Source organism: Scyliorhinus torazame, chromosome 14 (genome assembly GCF_047496885.1).
Source record: "Scyliorhinus torazame isolate Kashiwa2021f chromosome 14, sScyTor2.1, whole genome shotgun sequence".
Taxonomy (NCBI): Eukaryota; Metazoa; Chordata; class Chondrichthyes; order Carcharhiniformes; family Scyliorhinidae; genus Scyliorhinus; species Scyliorhinus torazame.
This window is the reverse complement of record NC_092720.1, coordinates 31,759,565-31,784,458: the sequence shown is the minus strand read 5'-3', so window position 1 is coordinate 31,784,458 and position 24,894 is coordinate 31,759,565. Positions and strand designations below refer to the sequence as shown.

The following is a 24,894-nucleotide window of genomic DNA, read 5'->3' as shown; positions in this document are numbered from 1 at the left end:
TGGGGCTCGGCCCCCAAAGATGCGGAGCATTCCGCACCTTTGGGGCGGCGCGATGCCCGTCTGATTTGCGCCGTTTTGGGCGGCAGTCGGCGGACATCGCGCCGTTTCCGGAGAATTTCGCCCAGGGAACCTAGTGGAGTGGTGTAATGACAACAATCTATCCCTCAATGTCAGCAAAACTAAGGAGCTGGCCACTGACTTCAGGAAGCAAAGTATCAAACACACCTCTGTCTGCTTCAACGGGGCCGAGGTGGAGATGGTTGACAGCTTCAAATTCCTCGGTGTGCACATCACCAATAATCTGTCTTCGTCCAACCACGTCGACACTACGATCACAAAAGCACAACAGCGCCTATACGTTCTCAGGAAACTAAGGAAATTCGATGTCCACATTGACTCTTAACAACTTTTACAGGAGCACCACAGAAAGCACCCTATCTGGCTGCATCACAGCCTGGTATGGCAACTGCTCGGCCCAGGACCATAAGAAACGACAAAGAGTCGTGAATACCACCTAGTCCATCACACAAACCCACCTTCCATCCATCGACTCTGTCTACACCTCCCGCTGCCTGGGGAAAGCAGGCAGTATAATCAAAGGCTCCTCCCCGCCCAGCTTATTCACTCTTCGAACTTCTTCCATCGGGCAGGAGATACAAAAGTCTGAGAGCACGCACTAACAGATTCAAAAACAGCTTCTTCCCTGCTGTTGCCAGACTCCTTCATAGGGACTGATCTAATCTCTTCACACATTTTCTCTACTGAGAGCACTACACCCCTGTATGCTTCACCCGATGCCTGTGTCTATATATTTACATTGTGTATTTTATGTTTGCCCTATGTATTTGCTTTTCATGTACGGAATGATATGTCTGTACTGTACGCAGAACAATAGTTTTCACTGTATCTCCCTACACGTGACAATAAATAAATCCAATCCAATGCTTATTCCACGATGGGGCATCCGTAATTCTCCAGGATAGAGAATTCCAAAAATTTGCACGTCTTTGAGTGAAGCAACCATGGAATCCCGAGAGGAGAGTCAAGTGGACCGACTTTGGTGGGGTCATTGCGGACAACAGAATGGAATCTTCCTCTGCCAATGGCAGAGTTCAGCGTTGCACAAAGGTGCCCAAAGAGGAGGACCCCAACTCTGTCGCTGACTTAATCAGTGGGGGGTCTGGTGATGGGCCGGGGGAGGGGGGGGGGCTGAGGGGCAGGGTGGTAGTCACTGTTGGCTGTGTGGAGGCTGATTTTAGGTCCTTCTTCCTGAAATTTCACCTGTGCAGGATCATGGCTTTCGATTTCAGGAGAAGTACCACAGCACATTTTATATAGACTGTTGGTTAAGTATATAAAAGAATGAGGAAATCAGTAACATGAGTGCACTTCACCATCATTATTTGGATCCCCTGCAAAGAAGCACATGTGGGCTTGCAATAGTTTTGAAAAATATGAAGTAACTGTTATGAAAACATTTCAAAATGGTGAGGAGAAGCATTTAAACAACTTCCTGGATAATGGCCTATTTGAAGCCAAAGTTAATAGTCCGTTATTCATGGCATCAAGACTCAGTGCAAATGTAAATCAAATAGAACTTAATTGCTGGCACAACAACACATTGTCATGTTATAATTAAACTGCTTCAGCCCCTGGTGTTGTGGAAAGTACCCTGTTTGGGCTACAAAGCAATTTTCCCGAAACAGCAGCCAATTTCACCTCCGTTCCAGCCCATCCGTTGCTGAAATGGTCAGCCATGCTTTTTTTACCTCTGGATATGACAATTCCAGTGTCCTCTGGGCTGGCTTCCTGATTTCCCACCCTCTCTGAACTTGTGCACATCCAAAACTTTGCTCCCTGTGTCCTAATTCACGGCAAGTCCCGTTCACAACACCACTCCCCTACCACACCGTCCCCCTGTCCCCTCCCCCCTTACCATGCTCACTGACCTACATTTGCTCCTGACCCAACAACAAATTTAAAAATCTCTCACTGTTGTTTTCAAATCCCTCTGTGATGCCACCCTTCCCTATCTCTGCAGCCTCCCCTATCCTACAACCCTCCTCACCATTGCGGATTGGGGCCTGAGTTCTGGAATTACCTCCTTGGCCCTCCCTGTCACCCCACCTCTTTCTTCTCCTTTAAAGATGTTACGGACTGTAGAAGCCAACTATTTTCTAATACACCTGATAGGTAAAAGATAGCTATTTAGTGTAAATATTAAGCCCCAGTTTTTAAATACCCATTTTAAATTCACTCATAACCTCAGGTCATCTCAGAACATCCAGAGACACAAAACAGCATGAAACAGCACAATTCCATGATAGATAAAAACAGCACATTTGCAAGACAGTTTGACGCTATACTTGTGCTGTCAGATCAAGGACAGAGCAACACCATAGCAACGCCATAGTAATATGAAGGCACCATTGTTCATAATGAGGATAACAGCTAAGTCAGCGGAAGACCAGTTTAAGCTGGTTGTGATGACAGAATCGCATTCCATAACATGCACAAGTATTCAGACATGAAGCAATTAAAACTAATGTTGCACATTGAAGATTGACAGCTGACCATCAAATCAAACTCATTTGATTCTAACCCAAACCAATTCGGATGACTTAGAGGTGTAGATAGATGGCTAAAGACTGATATGATTTCGTATAACCATGAGGGTCCGTAAGGCCATCTTTATTCAAGAATCATCTATACTTTGATCTGAACTATTTGCTGTCTCTATACTTTCCCTTTCCCACTCTAACACTTGAAGTAAATGCAAGCTGTTTGCCATAAGCAAGAAAATCATTTCTGTATCATTTGAAAGTTAAACTGTGTACAAATTACTTCTCTTTGAGTCCTTTTGCATGCCGGACTTATTAGAGAATAAGATTTAAGTAATTCTCAATTGTGATCAAATAGAGGCAATAAACAATTCTTATTTGCACCCGAGAAGTGTTAACTCAAATTTATACTGAGTTTTAGTGTTCGCAAGTGCCACTAGATCCGCATGGTAGTTCTCTTTCAATTGGCGTGGTCGGCAGAAGGGGAGCAGCCAGCCAGGAAGAAATCAGAAGACCGAAGAAAGATCAAAAGGATGGAAGACCCAAAGAAAAACGGCTAGACTGGGGGAAGAAACATCTTTTTCACCCATTAAAAGTCTTAAAGCCGCATCAAGCAGTGCTTCGACCCCTTAGAAAGGACCTGTTTCATACTGTGTTGATTCAATCGGGTGCCAGTCGTTGAAACTAAAATAAAATGGGATTGAAAAAATAGTCGCGGTAGTGTACACAGATTACACATAGTTGACGACCAAAACGTTGGGTGTAAGGTTGAGTTTATGGCGGAAATGAATCCTAAAATAGATTCAGAAATGTCAAATGGTAGAGAACTACTTCCCACAACGTCCAAGGGAGGTCGCGCTGTACCGGATGTCTCTATTGACGATATGTTGGGTGATCTTGGATCTTTGATTTGTAGACAATTTGGACTGTCTGAAGTTGCCACAATATGATATCAAAATATGATATCCCCAAAAGACAGTGGTCCCTTTATAATATCAAGAAGGCATGGGAAAAAAAACAGACGCTTAAATAGAGGAAAACGTATGAAATGGTCTTTTGCAGTAATGGCACAGCTCCAAAAACATCAAGAGACAATCGCAAAAACTAAAGTCGATGAAGTCCACTAAAGACCAACTAGCAGCAGTTGTTGAAGAATTATGAGATGCAAAATCTAAACTTGAACAATATGATCAGATTAAAACATTATTGGAAAATGAAACCTTTAAAGTTCAACAACAATCATTTCAAATTGATGAACTCCAAAAGAAAAATACTGACTCAGAATCCAAACTTCAACAGTTAATATCAGAACATGATGTTCTTAAAAGTCAAAATTGCCAGTTACTTGAGGAAAAATGTATTTTGGAAAGTGACATGGACACCATGAAATGTCATAACAAATTATTGTCAGACAAATTAACAGCTCAAAAGCCTTCAAATCTGTCTTTAAAAAATCCGCTGAACTCTCCAAAGCAAACAGTGCCACCAATGGGACGAGTTGAAATGATTTTAACTAAAGCCCAAGATGTACTGTGATATCTGAACCAAATCCTACATTATTGCAAGCTGCTACTGACATGAAAACAATGAATACACTGATCAAATTTTCACAGGGTGAGTCTGGCCAAATGAATTATCTGTCAAGGACACTTTTATCCCAGAACAAACCATTATCTTACTCTGAGACCGACCACGAAATGCTGCTGACCCCGATCCAAAAGCCTCTCATGGCAGCTTTAATAGATTATGAGATTTTTAAACAAGAAAAGCCTATTCGGTTGAGCAATGAGCCTATTCGGTTGAGCAACGAGCCTCCTGGCAAACAAAGTGTAAAGACGTGCAGGTTAGGTGGATTGGCCATGATAAAATTGCCCTTAGTGACCGAAGGGGTTAGTGGGTTACGGGGATGGGGTGGAAGTGAGTGCTTAAGTGGGTCGGTGCAGACTCGATGGGCCAAATGGCCTCCTTCTGCACTGTATGTTCTATGTCTATGTGAACAACTTAACCCTTTAAGCACCAAACAGCTTGGAGTTAAAGTGTTAAAGACATTTAAAAGATCTATCAAAAACCCATTTTGTCACTGGTTTAAAACCAGAACTGTCTGCAGCTTTAAACTTGAACCTACCTGGACCTCAGTCCGAAACCGAAACTGCTAAAAAAAAGCATGTCAATCGCTGCCTCTCCTCCTCCGTTAACGACAAATCTGTCCAGAAGAGATATGAAATTCCTTTCTCGTGTTGAAGATGCCATTTTGCGAGTTTAAGATTTCAATATTACAAACTGGTCTCCTACGATGAAGGCCCGCCTCCTGGCTACAGAGATACACCCCAAGTCACGTATCGCTAAAAGGTTGCCAAGAACTGTTAACTTGAGAAAACTGTCATTATTTTGAATGTTGCTTTATTAATTCTAAGAAATTAACATATCTTGTTAGTTGTGCTTCCTTTAACAGAGACGACAAATTTATCTATAGAAAACTAAGTACCTTCAGCGCAAGAAAATTGAAAATTAAAACTTCACACAATGTGGAAGCTGTTTTAAAAAAAAAAAACACACAATTTTTATTAAAAGCAAATCTATGTTCCAATTGTTGATAATGGGAATTTGGCAGCAATCCAACTTTTACTCCCAGTCCATTTGAGTGACATATAATAAAAATAAAGTTTGAGAAAGATGCGAATGGCATCATTCCAAGCTCCACGCCCCTTTTTGTTCCTGCAGGAAAATTAACCCTTTCAACAGGCTTTTGTGTATAATCCAGAAGATGTCAAAGACTTGGCAATTCACATCCAATACAAAGTTAAGAAAAAACTTGACCAACGCTTTGATTACACTCTTTGGGGTTGACTTTCCAATTGGTTGGGTGGCACAGGAATTATCATTAAGGGACTTTTCCTATTTTGCATATTTGGACTTATCATTTACATACTAATGTTGCTGATCAGATACTTTGGCTAATGCATGCCTACCCATAGTGCCCCACCAATCCACATGGTTCATATTTATTCATATGCCCCACGAGCCAATAACATCAAAATGGAAAGTTTCTGTTGAACTATTATTTCCTGCATTATTATCCATTTCTTAGTGAATTATTATTAATAATTTATTACTAAATCATATACTAAACTTCGGTTATTTTACTACATAATCATTTTATTTGTATACATGAAATTATTATTATTAATTGTTTATTACTGAATTATGTAATCATGATCTAATTTAAAAAAAATCAGTATATCAATGTTTTAAGCAGTACTAAGGAAAGAAAAGTTGGATCCACGCATCACATGTGAAGCGCGCGTATAAATATTAAGATCTGTAAAATGTTTACCGTAATATTCATTCTCAGTTATTTGATTAGCTTTGTAAATGTTGTACCAGAACTGAATAAGAACACATTCCTTTACACATCTAAGGTATATGCTAAAAATGTCAACATTTCCAATTGTTGGGTATGCATTGCTACCCCTACTAACTCAGAAACATCAGAATGGTCCATCTATCAGAGTGTCCCTCGCTCTGTAGTGGTCCGTTCTGGAGCATATTCATGTGAAAAAGGAAGGTACATGATTTATTTACAGAAATGTATTAACTTATGGAAATCTGCAGGCAATCCACTAAACACCTTTTCAGGATGGCACCAACTTAAATATAACCCCAACAGAAATCCTCAATATGTTAGCCTCCCAACTAATATGAAACAAAAAGGATCAATATGCCTCATTAATAATCACTCTAAAGGGGTGAAAATGGGCAATAGTGTTTGTACTAATTATTTAGATGTTAACACAGCTTATAAATGTACACAAAATTTATTACAAAGAACTAAACAGTCCTCAAAAATAACAGGCATACGTAACATCACAAATAATAAAACTTGTTTTGTTTGTGATAGAGCATATTCCTGGCTCTTGCTATTGAGGATACCCAGTACCTGCCATCCGTCATCTTCCTCATCTCCCTTATGTTTCAGAACCAACCACTCGAAGAAATAAACGTTACATAACCTTACGAGATGCAATTTATGCTAGAATTATTCCTTTCTATTGGACAATAAGGATGGGCAATGAATTGAATAAAATAACAACCATCATACAAAACGTAGCCAATTACACCGCCACTGCCCTAGGTAAGACTTCTGACGAAATGCGAGCAATTCGAACCGTGGTGTTACAAAATCGAATGGCACTTGATTATGTGCCAGCCGGAAAAGGTGCGGAGTGTTGCACTTTCATTCCAGATAACTCAAAACAAGTTAACGATCTGGCATCTCATATCCAAAGAGAAATCAAGAAACTTGATTCTCTCTGGGATAAACTTTGTGGGTGGTTGGGACACACTGGCATGTCCACAGTAAGAATAATCTTATTCTCCTGTGTAGCTGGATTCATCATTTACATAACATGCCAATGTATCAAGTGCATCAAAGAACTATTCGCTAAACGCAAGGGCCCAACTGTCAGAATGATTCACACTAACCCAACTGCACCACCATTAGATGAAGTAGAAATGAACTATTATTGTTGAAATGTGACTGATCAATCAATTATTTGACTGTATGGTTAACATATTGATAATGTATTAATACTGAATCAGTAGCATCAAATTTGATTAATTGATTAATTGCTATTTTATAATAATGATTCTTTAAGAATTATAATAATTTTTTCTGAAATGCTTGTAATGCAATGCTTGCCCATTCTATTATTTTAAAACTGCAATGACAATATGAATGAGTTATTCTTTGCGCTTTTACCTATCCTATCGCATTAATGGTGTCTTTTATCTTATTGTGATATATCTCACACATTCTGTCGATTTATCAAAAGCGGGGACTGTAGAAGCCAACTATTTTCTAATACACCTGATAGGTAAAAAATAGCTATTTAGTGTAAATATTAAGCCCCAGTTTTTAAATACCCATTTTAAATTTACTTATAACCTCAGGTCATCTCAGAACATCCAGAGACACAAAACAGCATGAAACAGCATAATTCTATGATAGATTAAAACAGCACATTTGCAAGACAGTTTGACACTATACTTGTGCTGTCAGATCAAGGACAGAGCAACACCATAGCCACGCCATAGTAACATGAAGGCACCATTGTTCACAATGCAGATAACAGCTAAGTCAGCAGTAGACCAGTTTAAGCTGGTCGCGATAACAGCACAGAATCGCATTCCATAACATGCACAAGTATTCAGACATGAAACAATTGACCAGCTAACCGTCAAATCAAACTCATTTCATTCTAACCCAACCAATTAGGATTACATAGGGGTGTAGATAGATGGCTAAAGACTGATATGATTTACTATAACCGTGTGGGTCCGTACGGCCATTTTTATCTGGACCATTCTATACTTTGATCTAAACTATTAGAACATAGACATAGAACAATACAGCGCAGTACAGGCCCTTCGGCCCACGATGTTGCACCGAAACAAAAGCCATCTAACCTACACTATACCATTATCATCCATATGTTTATCCAATAAACTTTTAAATGCCCTCAATGTTGGCGAGTTCACTACTGTAGCAGGTAGGGCATTCCACGGCCTCACTACTCTTTGCGTAAAGAACCTACCTCTGACCTCTGTCCTATATCTATTACCCCTCAGTTTAAGGCTATGTCCCCTCGTGCTAGCCATTTCCATCCGCGGGAGAAGGCTCTCACTGTCCACCCTATCTAACCCTCTGATCATTTTGTATGCCTCTATTAAGTCTCCTCTTAACCTTCTTCTCTCTAACGAAAACAACCTCAAGTCCATCAGCCTTTCCTCATAAGATTTTCCCTCCATACCAGGCAACATCCTGGTAAATCTCCTCTGCACCCGTTCCAAAGCCTCCACGTCCTTCCTATAATGCGGTGACCAGAACTGTACGCAATACTCCAAATGTGGCCGTACCAGAGTTCTGTACAGCTGCAACATGACCTCATGACTCCGGAACTCAATCCCTCTACCAATAAAGGCCAACACTCCATAGGCCTTCTTCACCACCCTATCAACCTGGGTGGCAACTTTCAGGGATCTATGTACATGGACACCTAGATCCCTCTGCTCATCCACACTTTCAAGAACTTTTCCATTAGCCAAATATTCCACATTCCTGTTATTCCTTCCAAAGTGAATCACCTCACACGTCTCTACATTAAACTCCATTTGCCACCTCTCAACCCAGCACTGCAGCTTATCTATATCCCTCTGTAACCTGCTACTTCCTTCCACACTATCGACAACACCACCAACTTTAGTATCGTCTGCAAATTTACTCACCCACCCTTCTGCGCCTTCCTCTAGGTCATTGATAAAAATGACAAACAGCAACGGCCCCAGAACAGATCCTTGTGGTACTCCACTTGTGACTGAACTCCATTCTGAACATTTCCCATCAACCACCACCCTTCTTTCAGCTAGCCAATTTCTGATCCACATCTCTAAATCACCCTCAATCCCCAGCCTCCGTATTTTCTGCAATAGCCTACCGTGGGGAACCTTATCAAACGCTTTGCTGAAATCCATATACACCACATCAACTGCTCTACCCTCGTCTACCTGTTCAGTCACCTTCTCAAAGAACTCGATAAGGTTTGTGAGGCATGACCTACCCTTCACAAAGCCATGCTGACTATCCCTGATCATATTATTCCTATCTAGATGATTATAAATCTTGTCTCTTATAATCCCCTCCAAGACTTTACCCACTACAGACGTGAGGCTCACCGGTCTATAGTTGCCGGGGTTGTCTCTGCTCCCCTTTTTGAACAAAGGGACCACATTTGCTATCCTCCAGTCCTCTGGCACTATTCCTGTAGCCAATGATGACATAAAAATCAAAGCCAATGGTCCAGCAATCTCTTCCCTGGCCTCCCAGAGAATCCTAGGATAAATCCCATCAGGTCCCGGGGACTTATCTATTTTCAGCCTGTCCAGAATTGCCAACACCTCTTCCCTACGTACCTCAATGCCATCTAATCTATTTACCTGGAGCTCAGCATTCTCCTCCACAACATTATCTTTTTCCTGAGTGAATACTGACGAAAAATATTCATTTAGTATCTCGCCTATCTCTTCAGACTCTACACACAACTTCCCATCCCTGTCCTTGACTGGTCCTACTCTTTCCCTAGTCATTCGCTTATTCCTGACATACCTATAGAAAGCTTTTGGGTTTTCCTTGATCCTTCCTGCCAAATACTTCTCATGTCCCCTCCCTTGCTCGTCTTAGCTCTCTCTTTAGATCCTTCCTCGCTACCTTGTAACTATCCATCGCCCCAACTGAAACTTCACACCTCATCTTCACATAGGCCTCCTTCTTCCTCTTAACAAGAGATTCCACTTCTTTGGTAAACCACGGTTCCCTCGCTCGACGCCTTCCTCCCTGCCTGACCGGTACATACTTATCAAGAACACGCAGTAGCTGATCCTTGAACAAGCTCCACTTCTCCAGTGTGTCCAACACTTGCAGCCTACTTCTCCACCTTATCCCCCCCAAGTCACGTCTAATGGCATCATAATTTCCCTTCCCCCAGCTATAACTCTTGCCCTGCGGTGTATACTTATCCCTTTCCATCCTTAACGTAAACGTCACCGAATTGTGGTCACTGTCCCCAAAGTGCTCACCTACCTCCAAATCCAACACCTGGCCTGGTTCATTACCCAAAACCAAATCCAATGTGGCCTCGCCTCTTGTTGGCCTGTCAACAAACTGTGTCAGGAAACCCTCCTGCACACACTGTACAAAAAACGACCCATCTAATGTACTCGAACTATATCTTTTCCAGTCAATATTTGGACAGACAGGAGAGAAAAATCATGAGGGTTCGATTGGCACCCACCACTTATTATTGTTTCCAAACAGGTTTCTCGGTGGGAATAGTCCCAGAATCCCAGACTTGTTACAGCACAGGAGAAGGCCATTTGGCCCAAAGTGTCCACACTGACTCTCTGCGGAAGCAAATTTGCTTGTGCTACTGTCCCGCCCATTCTTCCTTTTCAAATAACAACCCATTTCCTTGCCTCGATTGAACCTGCCTCCACTACACCCTGAGGCAGCACATTCCAGAGTCTAATCACTCGCTGCACCTCTCCATTGCTTCTTTTGTCAAGGGCTTCGATTCCGTGCCTTCCGTTTCATGAAGCTTCCGCCAATAGGAGCAATTCTTTCCCCAATCTACTCTGCGCAGTTGCCTCTTGATTTTGAATACCTCCGTCAAAACTCCTCTCAACATTTTCCTCTTCAAGAAGAACACTCCCAGTTTCTCTAATGTATCTACGTAATAGAGGTTCCCCACCACTGGGGCCAATCTTGTGTTTTTTTTTGTCTGCATTCTTTCTAATGAGCGTGTCGGCCAGAACTGGACACAATACTCCAACTGAGGCCAGATCAGTGTTCTTGTACACTTATACCCCTATTAACAAAGCCGAAGATGCTGTATGTTTTATTAAGCGTGCTCTCAATCTGTTCTGCTGCCTGCCAAGATTTGTGAGCATTTACAACCAGGTCCCTCTGCTACTGCACCACCAACCGGGTCCCTGCCATCTCCACCTACCCCCTCCTTTTAGATTTGTAATTTTTTTGTTATGTTCTCTCTCGTACCAAAATTCGTTTCTTTGCATTAAATTCCATCTGACACTTTGTCTTCCCATTCCGCCAACTTGCCTATATCCTTTGAAAGTTCTACACTATTTATCATTTGGTGTCACAGAACTTGAATATTGCTGAAAAGAAAGACGTGTTGCCAAAACCTTTTTGCCTTGCACTCATCAGGACAAATGCAAGAATGCCAAATTTCAAACGACCACAGCAATTTATACTACTGGAGAAAAGGGTATGATACTAACTCTATGTACTAATCATATTCCTCCATTGACTACAAATGTTAATAAATGAATAAATATGGTAGTATGTATGTTGTTATTATGGTCATTACACTTTCAGGGATGAATCAGCAGCCTTGCTATACGTTCCTCATTCAGTCACAATGCATTTGAGTAGAGGATGGCTTTAAATTTTTGGAGTTGCAAATGTGATTAATTTGCATCTCCAAGTCGAAAGAATTTGCATTTAATTTGTTTTCTCCACGCGTCCTGCTTCAGCAGAAACTGCAAATGCTGACCAGTTTTTATTTCAAATATTCGACGGAATCACCACAGTTGATACTGCAATGTAAATCTAAGGGAGTTGGGGCGAGGTCTGTTGCACAAAGTAGGCCTCATGGCATTGGGCAATGAAGCACAGAGCTGGCCAGACAGGAGAGAAAAATCATGAGGGTTCGATTGGCACCCACCACTTATTATTGTTTCCAAACAGGTTTCTCGGTGGGAATAGTCCCAGAATCCCAGACTTGTTACAGCACAGGAGAAGGCCATTTGGCCCAAAGTGTCCACACTGACTCTCTGCGGAAGCAAATTTGCTTGTGCTACTGTCCCGCCCATTCTTCCTTTTCAAATAACAACCCATTTCTTTGCCTCGATTGAACCTGCCTCCACTACACCCTGAGGCAGCACATTCCAGAGTCTACTCACTCGCTGCACCTCTCCATTGCTTCTTTTGTCAAGGGCTTCATAGAACATAGACATAGAACATATTCTCTATACTTTCATTTTTCCACTCTAACTCTTGAAGTAAATGCAAGCTGTTTGCCATAAGCAAGAAGCCATCTCTGTATTATTTTAAAAGTTAAAATTGCCAGTTACTTGAGGGAAAATGTATTTTGTACAAGTTGCTTCTCTTTAAGTCCTTTTTGCTAGCCGGACTTATTAGAGAATAAGATTTAAGTGATTCTCAATTGTAATCAAATAGAGGCAATAAAGGATTCCTATTTGCACCCGAGAAGTTTTAACTAAAATTTCTACTGAGTTTTAGTGTTTGCAAGTGCCACGAGATCCGTATGGTAGATCTCTTTCACGGACATACGAATTATCAGCAGGGATAGGTCATTCGACTTGCTCCACCATTCAATAAGATCAAGACTGATCTGATTGTGGCCTCAACTCCATAGTGCACCTACCTCTCCCCACAAAGTTGTTAGCCAAGAATCGATCAACTTCTCGATTCTATTCAAAGACCCTTCCTCCACCATTGTCTGGGGTAGAGAGTCCCAATGACTCACAAACCTCTGACAGAACAAACCTCTCCTCACTCCGTCTTAATGGGGAGACCCCTTGTTTTTAAACCGTGTCGTCTGGTTTTAGTGCTCCTTAAAACCTGCCTCTTTGAGCTGTCCTGATACCTCTTTACTTGGCTTGGCGCCAATGTTTCCCCAATGATAACTCGCCTGGGAAATGACTTGGGATGTTTTACGACATTAGAAGCGCTACATAAATAGAAGCTGCTGTTGTCTCTGCAGCACCAGATGCCCAAGTAAACAACTGTGCGTATGCAAGTGTGGACAAGCACAGCTGTCTTGAAGACACAAACAATGCAGACTGACTGGGAACCATTACAGTCACCACACCAACCAAAGGCAGAACAGCCTGAGTAGGTGCATCATACAGGGTAAGTAGGAGCTCCAGTCACTCAGTTGATATCGACTACATGGAAACATCTAGGTTGGTTAGCTCGGTTGACCGGACGCAGGTTCATGATGCGGAGCAACGCCAACAGCGTAGGTCCAATTCCAGTACTGGGAATTGGCTGAGGTTATCCAAGAGGTGTGGTGACCCTCAGGTTAAATCACCACCAGTCAGCTCTCTCTCAAAAGGGGCGAGAGGCCTATGGTCCTCGGGACCGTGGCGTCTTTCCTTTCAGGACGCATCTGTTTACATTGGAAAGGATTCATGTTGCTAGGAGTGGTGGTACCCATGGGGCAATGCCATTTCGGTCAGTGGTACATCATTTAGTGCCATCCTCTGTGGTGAATTTGGTGCTGTGGCATTGTTTTGGGCATGAGGGTGGCAGGAAAAGAACCTGCTGCCTTCCTGCTGCCACTCCGAATAAGTCAGCGGTAGGAAGAAGCCCTGTGGAGAGTTTACCCACCCTGGGTTCCTTATAGCTCCGTAATCTGGAAAATGTGCATGCAGTGTTGCTTTAGCATAGCACGGAAATTGTTTAGATCTTCTGAGGAATGACCCAAACCCCCCCACCCCATATAACATTATCAACATTCCAGCATACTGGGAACCATCTTATGTTGCTGTAAAGTGCATTGAGACGTTTGTCTACATAAGGATATTGTATAAATGCACATTATTGTTGTCGAGATCACTGATGTGTTGGGTACTCTGGATCTGTGGAGACTGCGTTTACCTTAGCAGTAACATAGACAGGCTACCAACACTTGTAATAGTACAACTCTATTTTATTTAACTAAGAGCTGTTAAACATACTTGCACTGTGGGTCGACACTATGTTAGATTGACTGAAGACCTATGCCTAATCTGACCAGCCTATACTGCTAGCACATGGTGGATGTTTGTGCTACTGACTGCGGGCTCTGCCTGTCTCAGAGGCTGCATCCCGAATGAGCAGGAAAACTAGTGCCCTCTGTCTTTATAGTGACCGTGCCCTAACTGGTGATTGGCTGCTATGTTGTGTGTGTTGATTGGTCTTGCAATGTGTCAGTCAGTGTGTGTCTCTGCACCATCATATACTGATGTGTACATTATGACAATCACAAATGTCACCGCGGACTGCAGGCGTGCCGGGGGTTGTGAGCTCCACCATTGATGCCACACAGGATCTAACACTTTCAAGCTGTTGCTTCGCTGAGCATCCTGGTTATCCGCTGATTGGCCTGGTCATGATTGTCATTATTGCCATGACCAGCCACAAGTGGGAAAAATAGAGATTGATCACCCTGCTTTGTGAAGCACTGCGCACAACTCTAGTCCAAACTGGTTTCCCTTTCAGAGATAGGCACATACGTGGAATAATTTTCTACTCAGATGCTCGTTTCAATGATTTGTAACAGAGGTACATATACCTGGCACAGAGGCGGAATGATGGGAGGAGCATACAGGCATATAAATCAGAAGTGTTGTGGCAAATTGATTAGTTACATATGATATCAGAATCTGCGGCTATTTGCATTTAAACAAAGGCTAACTCATTCAAAGGCAATATTTTAAAAATTTGAAACCCAATTAAATAAAACAGGGCTGATCTTATAACAGTGCACAAAATTCCATTTGCTTTCCCTATAACCAGCTGATCTTGCATGCTCTGTGATTTCTGCACAAGAACCCCCAAATCCCTCTTAGTTGCAGTGCTGCACTGGAGCACCAGGGGCGAAATTCTACCCGCCCCGCCACATTTCTGCGCCGACCGGCCGGCGGGAGTCTCCGTAACACCGGCCGGTCAATGGGGTTTCCCATTGTGGGGCACCCCCACGCCGTCGGGAAACCCCCGAGCGCCGGCAGAACGGAGACTCCCGCCGGCGGAGAATGACGCCCCAGATTACAGGTGCTCATGTTTTTGTAGATGGGAATTCACAGACTACTGACTCAGAGGTGAATGTGTTATCACTGAACCAATGTCTTGTGATGCAGCAATGGTGTCGGAAAGCCACTGCAGTACTTTGTCAAGCATCATCATGGACCAATCCAATGGGATTCCATGGTTGCCAATGTCCTCTTAGAAAATAGTACCTGAAGGGACTGAGCCAATTTGGGGAATACATTTTCTGTTTCGTATTCTTCGAAAAGTTGTTAAAAAAAAAGTAGGGATGGAACAGGTTTGCTATTATGTCATGAAAAGTAGCGGAAGAAATTTTCCACTCTCCTCACCTTTGCTTTCAAGCTCAAGAACTCAAATACATTTGAGGTTTATTATGTTGCTTCATCGTTGCCAGGGTTGTGGTTTAAAGTTTTTTAAAAAAATTGAGCGACAACATTGCCAGGCTGCGTTCCAACGAGCAAAAATAGCCCCACAAGAAAACGAGACGAGACTCTGTGACATCACATCCATGATATGAATTTAAAAAAAATATAAATGCTAACTTTGGGAAGGAACCAAAGTGACAAACTGAAATGGTGTGTAAAATAAGGAATCCTTGGTCTCACTGCCTTGAGGAACAGCACTAGTCGCTCTGGAACTCCAACAAAACACTGACATTCATGCTGCGGTCATAAAAATCTGCCCTCCATTAAATTAACAAGAGCTTAATGAAACAATCCAAGAGATTGATTGGGGATGACAGCAGCTTTAATCACAACAGAATCTCCAAATGACCGTACACTCTGCCTGCTTCCACTCCATTTACAATGTCACATTTTAATGATGCATGTAGTTAGTCACATCAGAATTCCAGAGAATTACACAAATTAGTGGCAGGCTGAGACTGGATCCAAGTGATGGAACAAATTACTTTTTTTTGTTCCAAGCCAAAATATCTTAATACAACAGAACTACATTGATCCATCAAAATATTAGTGTGATTCTTTTTTTTACATTTTCTCCCATGTAACATGTCCCAAGATACGTTACTCCCAGGTGAAAAAGATCAATAAAGAAAATAGCAGAGGCATGGACAGCTGGGCCACACCATTGCTGCTACGGTCTCCCACTAGGACACAAGCATTGGCACTTTTTGTCAAAATAGTACCATGGGACCTTTCCCATCCACCTGGAAATGGGTCTCAGTTTAATCACAGAATCATAGAATCCCGACAGTGCAGAAGGAGGCCATACGGCCCATTGAGTCTGTACCAACCCTCCAAAAGAGCACCCTACCTAGGCCCACTCCCCTGCCCTATCCCTGTAGTCTCACCTAACCTGGACATCTTTGGACACTAAGGGGCAATTTAATGTGGCCAATCCAGCTAACCTGCACATCTGTGGGGGAAACCGGAGCACCCTGAGGAAACCCACGCAGACACGGGGAGAATGTGCAAACTCCACACTGCCAGTCACCCAAGGCTGGAATTGAACCCGGGTCCCTGGTTCTGTGAGGCAGCAGTGCTAACCACTGTGCCACCATGCCGCCCCATACCTCATCCTAAAGGCAGCAGGTGGGATTTTCTGCTACCAACCTCTGTGCCGTGCTTTGTGGCCTTGGGGGAGGTGGCCTGTCATCGGATGGATCTTCCAGTCGCGACGATGTCAACGGCCGTTACCGTGGCCCGTACCCTCCGCCACTGGGAGCGTAGCGTGAGGAGGTCACATTCGATGGGACCGGCAGATCCCACGGAGGGAAGAGCTGGAAAATTTTGGCCAGCAACTCTGACTCCCTCAGTGCTGCACTAGACTATCAGTCAAGCTCAGATCTTCAGGATCTCGGAACAGGATTTGAACCCATGGCTTTCTGATTCAGATGTGAGGGTCCATCCACTGAAGCATGACTGATAAACCAAGCTCTCTGCCGGGTGATGTAATCAACCTGCAATTGTACGAATGTAGTGATTACATCGTAATTAGGATTTATCCTTCATGAGATGAGCAGAAAAACATCAAATAAATGGAACACCAGCCAACGGAGTTAAACCAGTGATCATTCTCTGTATAAAACAGGTAATAAATTCACCTTTGTAATAGAACAGTCAACTGAGCTCCTTTTCCTCGACATGCTAGTTAAGTAATCTGCCTGGGGGTTCTCTATTACAGTCTACAGCAGGCCTACCTTTACTGGTCAATACACATGTTGAGATTTCTATAGTTTCACGCGCCATAAGTCTGAGCTTAACAGCAACCTCATAAATGGGGCCTGAACCATTAGCTTACTGCAAACCGGATTCTAAAATAAAGCACAACAAAGCCATCTTGCAGGATGATAGCTAGCCCGATCAGGTCATTGCTCGCCGGATAACACACAAACTCGTGAATGTGCCTAAGGCTACCCATTTAGGTTCTGAAAAGCCCCCAGTCTACCTCAGATTATCCTGGAATGGTAAGGCGTTGCAAAGATTTGAGCAACAGGTGAAGCAAACGATGCTGTTATGTTGTAACGACTTACCGGATGCTGCCTCAAGCCAAAAAGACATTCCGCCTATCACACAAATGAGTAATGTGATTTCTGAATTTCAGAACCTGTGTGATGCCAGCTATGTAGGCTGTACAGCCCAATAACTCGCGGACCATATCAAACAGCACGTCCCTTCCGCTATTCACTGTACAAGGTACAGACTACCCAACCAGCCTGTGCTTGTAAACCTTGAAACATAGTATCCAGAATTAGATGTGAGTCTGTGATTTGGCAGCACTTACAAAACAATCCTGATTGTTAAAAAAAAAACACCCCAGACCAATTTAAGATTATTAGTCAGACTCACAGTGTGCAAGAGGCTACATATATTCACACACAGAACCCTGTCCTTTGCAGACGGCAGGGGCATCTCCAATCATTGTGCCTTTTTCAACTAAACAAAAGTTTGGGGTACAGCCATTCCCTGGTTCATTCCTCATGGCAATGCCTTGACCAATAACAGAATCATGGGTGCAGAAGGAGGCCATTTGGCCCATCGTGTCTGCAACTGCTCTTGAAATCAGCATAATGACTTGGTGCCCTTCCCCTGACTTTTCCCCGTACCCTTGCACATTGTTTTATTTCGAATGATGAGTTAATGCCCTCTTGAACCTGCCGACACCACACTTCCAGGCAGTGCATTCCAGGCCGGAACCACTTGCTGTGTGAAAAAGTTGTTTCTCACACCACATTTGCTTGTTTTGCAAAACACTTTAAGTCTGTGCCCTCCTGTTCTTGATTATTTTATGAGGGGGAACAGTTTCTCCCTATCTACTCTGTCCAGCCCCCCCCCCCCCCCCCCTCAGGCTTTTGAATCAAATCTCCTCTTAGCCTTCTTCTCTCCAAGGAGAACAGTCCCAACCTCTCCAATCTATCGTAATAACTGAAATTTCACATCCCTGGAATCATTCTTGTAAACCTCTTCTATGCTCTTTCCAATGCGTTCGCTTCCATTCTATACAGCGATGCTCAGAACTGTGCACAACCCTCCAGATGAGGTCTAGTCTTGTGTAAGTTCAGAATAACCTTTTTTTAAATTGTCCATGGGATGTGGGTGTCACTGGATGAGCCTATTCCTGAGGCAATTAAGAGTCAACCACATTGTTGTGGATCTGGAGCCACATATAGGCCAGTCCAGGTAAGGATGGCAGATTTCCTTCCCTAAAGGACATTAGTGCACCAGATGGGTTTTTATGACAATCCACAATGGGTTCATGGTCACCTTTAGATTTTTAATTCCAGATTTTTTTTATTGAATTCAAATTTCAACATGTGCCATGGTGGGATTCGAACTGGGGTCTCCAGAGCATGACTTTGGGTCTCTGGATTACTAGTCCAGTGACAATACCACCAGGCCACTGCCTCCTTTCTCTGGTATTGTATACCCCAAAGTCCAGGATACTATCTGCTTTATTAACTTCTCTCTCCACCTGTCCTGCCATCTTCAATTATCTATATATATATATATAGGCCGGGATTCTCCAGCCATTGGGATTTCCTTTTCCCACAAGCAGCGAAGCCCTGCCCGCAGGTTTCCTAAAAGGGTGGCTTCAATGGGATGGTCATTGGAAAAGCGGAGGAAGTTGAGAATCCTGCGCCAATACTAAGGGCATTCAAATGGTCATTGGGTAGACATATGGGCAGCACAGTAGCATTGTGGATAGCACAATTGCTTCACAGCTCCAGGCTCCCAGGTTCGATTCCGGCTTGGGTCACTGTCTGTGCGGAGTCTGCACATCCTTCCCGTGTGTGCGTGGGTTTCCTCCGGGTGCTCCGGTTTCCTCCCACAGTCCAAAGATGTGCAGGTTAGGTGGATTGGCCATGATAAATTGCCCATAGTGTCCAAAATTGCCCTTAGTGTTGGGTGGGGTTACTGAGTTATGGGGATAGGGTGGAGGTGTTGACCTTGGGTAGGGTGCTCTTTCCAAGAGCCGGTGCAGACTTGATGGGCCGAATGGCCTCCTTCTGCACTGTAAATTCTATGGACGATAAGGGAATAGTGTAGATGGGCTTTAGAGTGGTTTCACAGGTCGGCGCAACATCGAGGTCCGAATGGCCTGTACTGCGCTGTAATGTTCTATGTTCTATGCTGCCAGCGAAGGCGCGCTGCTGAGAAACACGTGGCGGGTGGCCAGAGAATCCCAGGCCCCTCTGCTCCTGTGCTCCCTTAAGAATTCTACCCTTTATTTTATATTGTCTCTCCATGTTCTTCCTATTAAAATGCATCACCTCACACTTCACCGCATTGAACTTCATCTGCCACCGACCTGCTGACTCCACCACATCCTTTTGAAGTTCTACACCATCTTCCTCACAGTTTGCAATTCTTCAAGTTTTCTATCACTTGCAAAGTTTGGAACTGTTCCCTGCAGGCTAAGATCTAGATCATTACTATATATCAGGAAAATAAGGGTCCCAAAGCGACCCCGAGGGAACTCAACCACAAGCGTTCCTCCTGTCCAATACTATCCATTGACCATTGCTCTCTATTTCCTATTATTCATCCAATTTGGTTGCTACTGTCCCTTTTATTCCACCAGAGTTGACCCGTTGGTTTGAATTTAGACAAAGCTTGGGCAGTTAATTGTTCCCTGGTGTATTCTCCAAGGCAATGCGTCTGTCAATAATAGTCCACTTGCCAAACACTCAGCACTCTCATCTCATGCAGTATAAATTGTTGTTCCTTTTACAATTGATATTCTTGCAAATCTGTCCTGGTGAGTGTAGGATGAAAAGCTTTGACAGCATGTCTATTTTTTCAGCAATACTCAAGTCTTCTGTGCTACCAAATGACTATAGGTAAAAAAATATTTTCCTAAACAAAAATAACAACATCTTGTATTTATTCAGCACCTTTAACATGACTGAAGGAAGTTCTTTAAGGACGAGTGAGAGCTCGAGAGGGAAATGAATTTGAGAGCTTCAGCCCTCGATAGCTGAAGACACAGCTGCCATTGGCAGAGCGATTTATATCGGTGACCAGGATTGGAGGAGCAGAAGATCGGTGGGTTGCAGGATTGAATCCATAGAATCTCCAGTGGAGAAGGAGAAGGAGGCCATTTGGCCCATCGAGTCGGCATCCCTCCCTACCCTATCCCCACAACCCCACCTAACCTGCACACCTTTGGACACTAAGGGGCAATTTACCATGGCCAATCCACCTAACCTGAACATATTTGGGACTGTGGCAGGAAACCGGAGCACGTGGAGGAGGTTTCAACATGTCAATGGCGGGCAGTAAGAGCGGCACCCTTCACGCTATAAGCCTCTGGAAACAGTCCAGCGACTTGTTCTGGGAATTATTAGCTATGGAAACAGGCAAAGTCTGCCTGAGTGCACCACTAAGTGAGGGAAGTGCATCACTAGGGGTGGCACGGTGGCATAGTGGTTAGCACTGCTGCGAGGGACCCGGGTTTGATTCTGACCTCGGGTGACTGTGTGGAGTTTGCACTTTCTTCCATGTCCGTGTGGGTTTCCTCCGGGTGCTCCAGTTTCCTTCCACAGTCCAAGGTGGGGTTACGGGAATAGGGTGGGAGAGGATTGGTGCAGACTTGATGGGTTGAATGGCCCCCTTCCGCGCTGTAGGAATTCTATGGTTCTAAAAGAGAGATGACATGAATATATGGTCAAACTAAATTGGGTCAATTGCGACACTGAGGTTGAGAACTGTCTAGCCCAGTTTCCGACTGTTGCCGGGGCAGTGACAGACTCGATGGGTATGGAATAGACTGAAGGCATTGGTTTCAAAGGCAGCAAGCTGCATTAATTAATACTTACAATTAGAAAGCAGGCACCTAGCATAACCGCTTTAATCTTAACGTCCAAATCCATGGGGAACTGGATCCCAAAGTTATCCGCATCGGTGAAACTTTCTCTCATTAATCCAGTCCACTGCTTTGTGATTTTCCCAACTGTTTCAGTTTCATCAAGATTTGTCACCTGTGGCAAGGTAATAAATGTTAAATGTCAATCTACTGAAGTTGTCTTTTGGCCCCTTACATGGGTACTGACTAAACATTTTCCCAATCCTGAACAAGAACTATGAAATAAGAGCAAGGGTAGGCCAAATGATCCTCGCCCTTGGTCTGCCACTCAATAGGATCATGGCTGATCTTCCAACTATTTTAAATCTAACTGAGCTAGGGGGACAGAACCTTCCATTGGGACACCCAATTTGGTGGCGGGCACAGACGTAGGCGGGATTTCCGCTTGGAGCCAGGAAGGCTGAGCCCATTAAATACGCATCCATCAGGATCTCACTGATTCATGTAGCAGGACCAGGCAGTACTTTGTGGGGTCATAGGTCAAGCTGCCACAGTTAAAGGGCAACTGGACTATCCCCTCCACCTGTGCCCGCCCGCTGTTCCACCCGCTAACCCTTCCTTCGTCATCCTCCACGCAACTTGCACAGCGACCGTCCTGGTCTCAAGCTCAGGCCGGCATTGAGGGAACAATGCATTGGTAACTCATTGTATTCATAGATGAAATATACTTCACCGGGTGCGCACTACTTATGTGCAATCGTAAAAGTGAACTCTGATCACTTGCTGGCAGGAAATACAACTTGGCGGAGGACTTTATTTCTGGTGAGGGGGGCCTTTTAATGAGCTTATCTGACTTGCTAATGCATTGAAAAGAACTTCCCAATATTATTAATCAGGAAGCTCCACCTGCCTTTAATCCACTTTTACAACCCTGAGTTTGTATTCCCTATAATTCAGCCCCCCGTTAAAGGAACTGATCAATGGCCTCATGCCAAGTTGCCCGGCCCGACAAGCTACCCACTGCTGGCAGGATTTCACCCATGATCACTATCATTGGAAATGCAATCCCACTAAAACCCTTCTATTTACCCAGACTCACTTTTTAAAACTCTTATCCAAAACAGACTGCAACAGGTGGGAGCCCAAGTGAGTCATTTAGAAGTCATTTTTAAAAAATTGACACAATTCCCTGTGGGCCAGGTGGCACACGGCTATCGGTTTCTCCACAAAACTGACTATATTTTCCAAACTGATCAGAAAGCTGGAAGATGATTCAGACTCGCCCAAAATGGTGCCAGAGCATCTTACATAATATAATAATAATCTTTATTGTCACAAGTAGGCTTACATTAACACTGCAATGAGGTTACTGTGAAAAGCCCCGAGTCGCCACATTCCGGCGCCTGTTCGGACACACAGAGGGAGAATTCAGAATGACCTAACAAGCACGTCTTTCGGGATTTTTGTGAGGAAACCGGAGCACCCGGAGGAAACCCACCCAGACACGGGGAGAACGTGCAGTCTCCGCACATATAGTGACCCAAGCCGGGAATTGAACCAGGGACCCATGCGCTGTGAAGCAGCAGTGCTAACCACTGTGCTACTGTCCCCCGCCCATCTTCTCTACTGAGTCGTGCTACACTCCGCGTGCTTCACCCGATGTCTGTGTCTATGTACTTACATTGTGTATTTATCGAATGTGCTATGTTCTTTCATGTATGGGACGATCTGCCTGGACTGTACTCGGAACAACACATATCACTGTACCTCGGTACACGTGACAATAAATCAAATCAAAGATGTGTTAGGTTTGAAACAAAAAGCACCTTGAAATCAATATCGCTGCAACAGTTGCAGACACAGCAAGGACCGATAATCTTCAGAACAGGCTCTTTCTTCTCGTTTTGAATGGTGAATTTCGGCAGACACAGGTCCCATGTTTGGATGACGGATCCAACTGGCTGACCGGGAGGCGCCATCACTTCCAACTGTGAAGAAAATGTAGATTAGGAAATATATAATACTCAGTGTCATTATTATGAACTAGTATCTCCAGAGGAATCCATTAATCAAAGCCAGTCCAGGTTGGGAAAGGAACATTGATAAGGCAAGCTTAGGACAACTTGTTTCAACATTGAGTGATTGTAACCGTCCCTTTTTAACCAACGAATAATAGAAAAGGGGTGAGAGAGGGAGAGAGAGAAAGTGAGAGACTGAGAGAAAGAGAGTGTGATTTAAGTGAGAGCGAGACAGAGAAAAAGAGTGAGACAGAAAAACAGAGAGATAGAGAGAGACAAAGAGAAAGACAGAGCGAGACATAGAGAGAGAGAGAGAGAGAGCCACACACAGACAGAGAGGAACAAAGTGAGACTGAGAGACAGAGAGTGACAGAAGGAGAGGGAAAGAGAGAGACAAAGAACTACCCAGAGCAGCTGAGACAGAAAGAGAGAGAGCAGGAGAGAGATAGAAATAGAGACAGAGAAACAGAAAACAGATAGACAGAAACATATAGAAAGAGGCTGGAATGTAATGCCCTCCCTGTGGCAAGTTTGGTTTTATGGCTGGGGAAGGGGAGGGGGTGCATTTAATCAGGTGGGACAATAGCAGTGGGGGTGGGGGGGTGGGGGGCTGTCAGCTTCCTGCCTCCACCCTGACTAAGTTGGTGGGAATTCATAATACTATGAATTCAGTGTTCAGTATGTGGTAATACCAGGTATTGCAGTACCTGAGAGGTGGATGCCCATTGGCCAGACCTAGGAGTCTACCATTGGCCAACGTACGTAGCTTCGCCCTGAGAGGCGGGGTATAAGAACCCATGCCATCCCAGCAGCCTTCACTTTCTGTATTGGAGCTGCTGTGTACAGTTCTAGCTGATTAAAGCCGATTAGTATGACTCTCCTTGTCTCACGAGTAATTGATTGTGCATCAATTTAATCAGCTATTACTTCTGAAAGGATGGACCTCCACATCAAGCCGGAGTGCCTTCAGCTCAGCCCCCACGCAGACAACTCAGCTGGTATTTTTAAGCACTGGCTGCCGTGTTTTGAGAGCTTCATCGACACAGCCGCCGACACCCCCACGGAAAGGCAGAAGATGCACCTTCTACGCTCCCGGGTCAGCCCTGCAATCTACCCTCTGATCGAGGAGGCGGAGAATTATGCTGCAGCTATCAAGCTGCTAGAAGGACATTACATCTGTCCTCTGAACCAGGTCTACGCTCGTCACCTGTTGGCAACTAGAAGGCAGAGCCCTGATGAAACACTGGAGGACTTCTATCGGGCTCTACAAGTACTGGACCGGAACTGCGGCTGCCCGCCAGTCACGGGGAATGAGCACACGGAACTTTTAATTTGGGACGCTTTCGTGGCAGGTATGTCTTCTCCCGACATCCGCAGAAGGACCTTGAAATGGACACGCTGGGCCTCACTGAGGCACGGTCCCTAGCAGGGTCAATGGACGTTGCGTACAAAAACGCACTGGCTTTTGCTCCTGGGCACACGGCACCCCCCTGGGCTGCGTGGCACCCCGTCGCGGCAGCCCCCCAGACTTTCCCGCTAACCCCGCAGGTCTGTGCCGCTAGACGGCCCGTTTTCACCGCCGGCCAACGCTGCTTCTTCTGTGGCCAGGCGAATCACCCGCGCGCACGCTGCCCGGCCC

The 24,894-nt window shown here is 44.2% G+C and overlaps 1 protein-coding gene across 1 annotated transcript in view; it reads right to left on the bottom strand.

The window, feature by feature from the left end:
• The window catches only part of LOC140389615 (phospholipid scramblase 2-like), a 107,524-nt gene that overhangs the window by 7,450 nt on the left and 75,180 nt on the right, over positions 1-24,894 (bottom strand). The window contains exons 6-7 of the mRNA XM_072473884.1: positions 23,064-23,225; positions 21,251-21,412 (exon numbers count right to left, since the gene is read on the bottom strand). Coding sequence (XP_072329985.1) covers positions 21,251-21,412; positions 23,064-23,225 — 324 coding nt within the window. The remainder of the gene's footprint in view (positions 1-21,250; positions 21,413-23,063; positions 23,226-24,894) is intronic.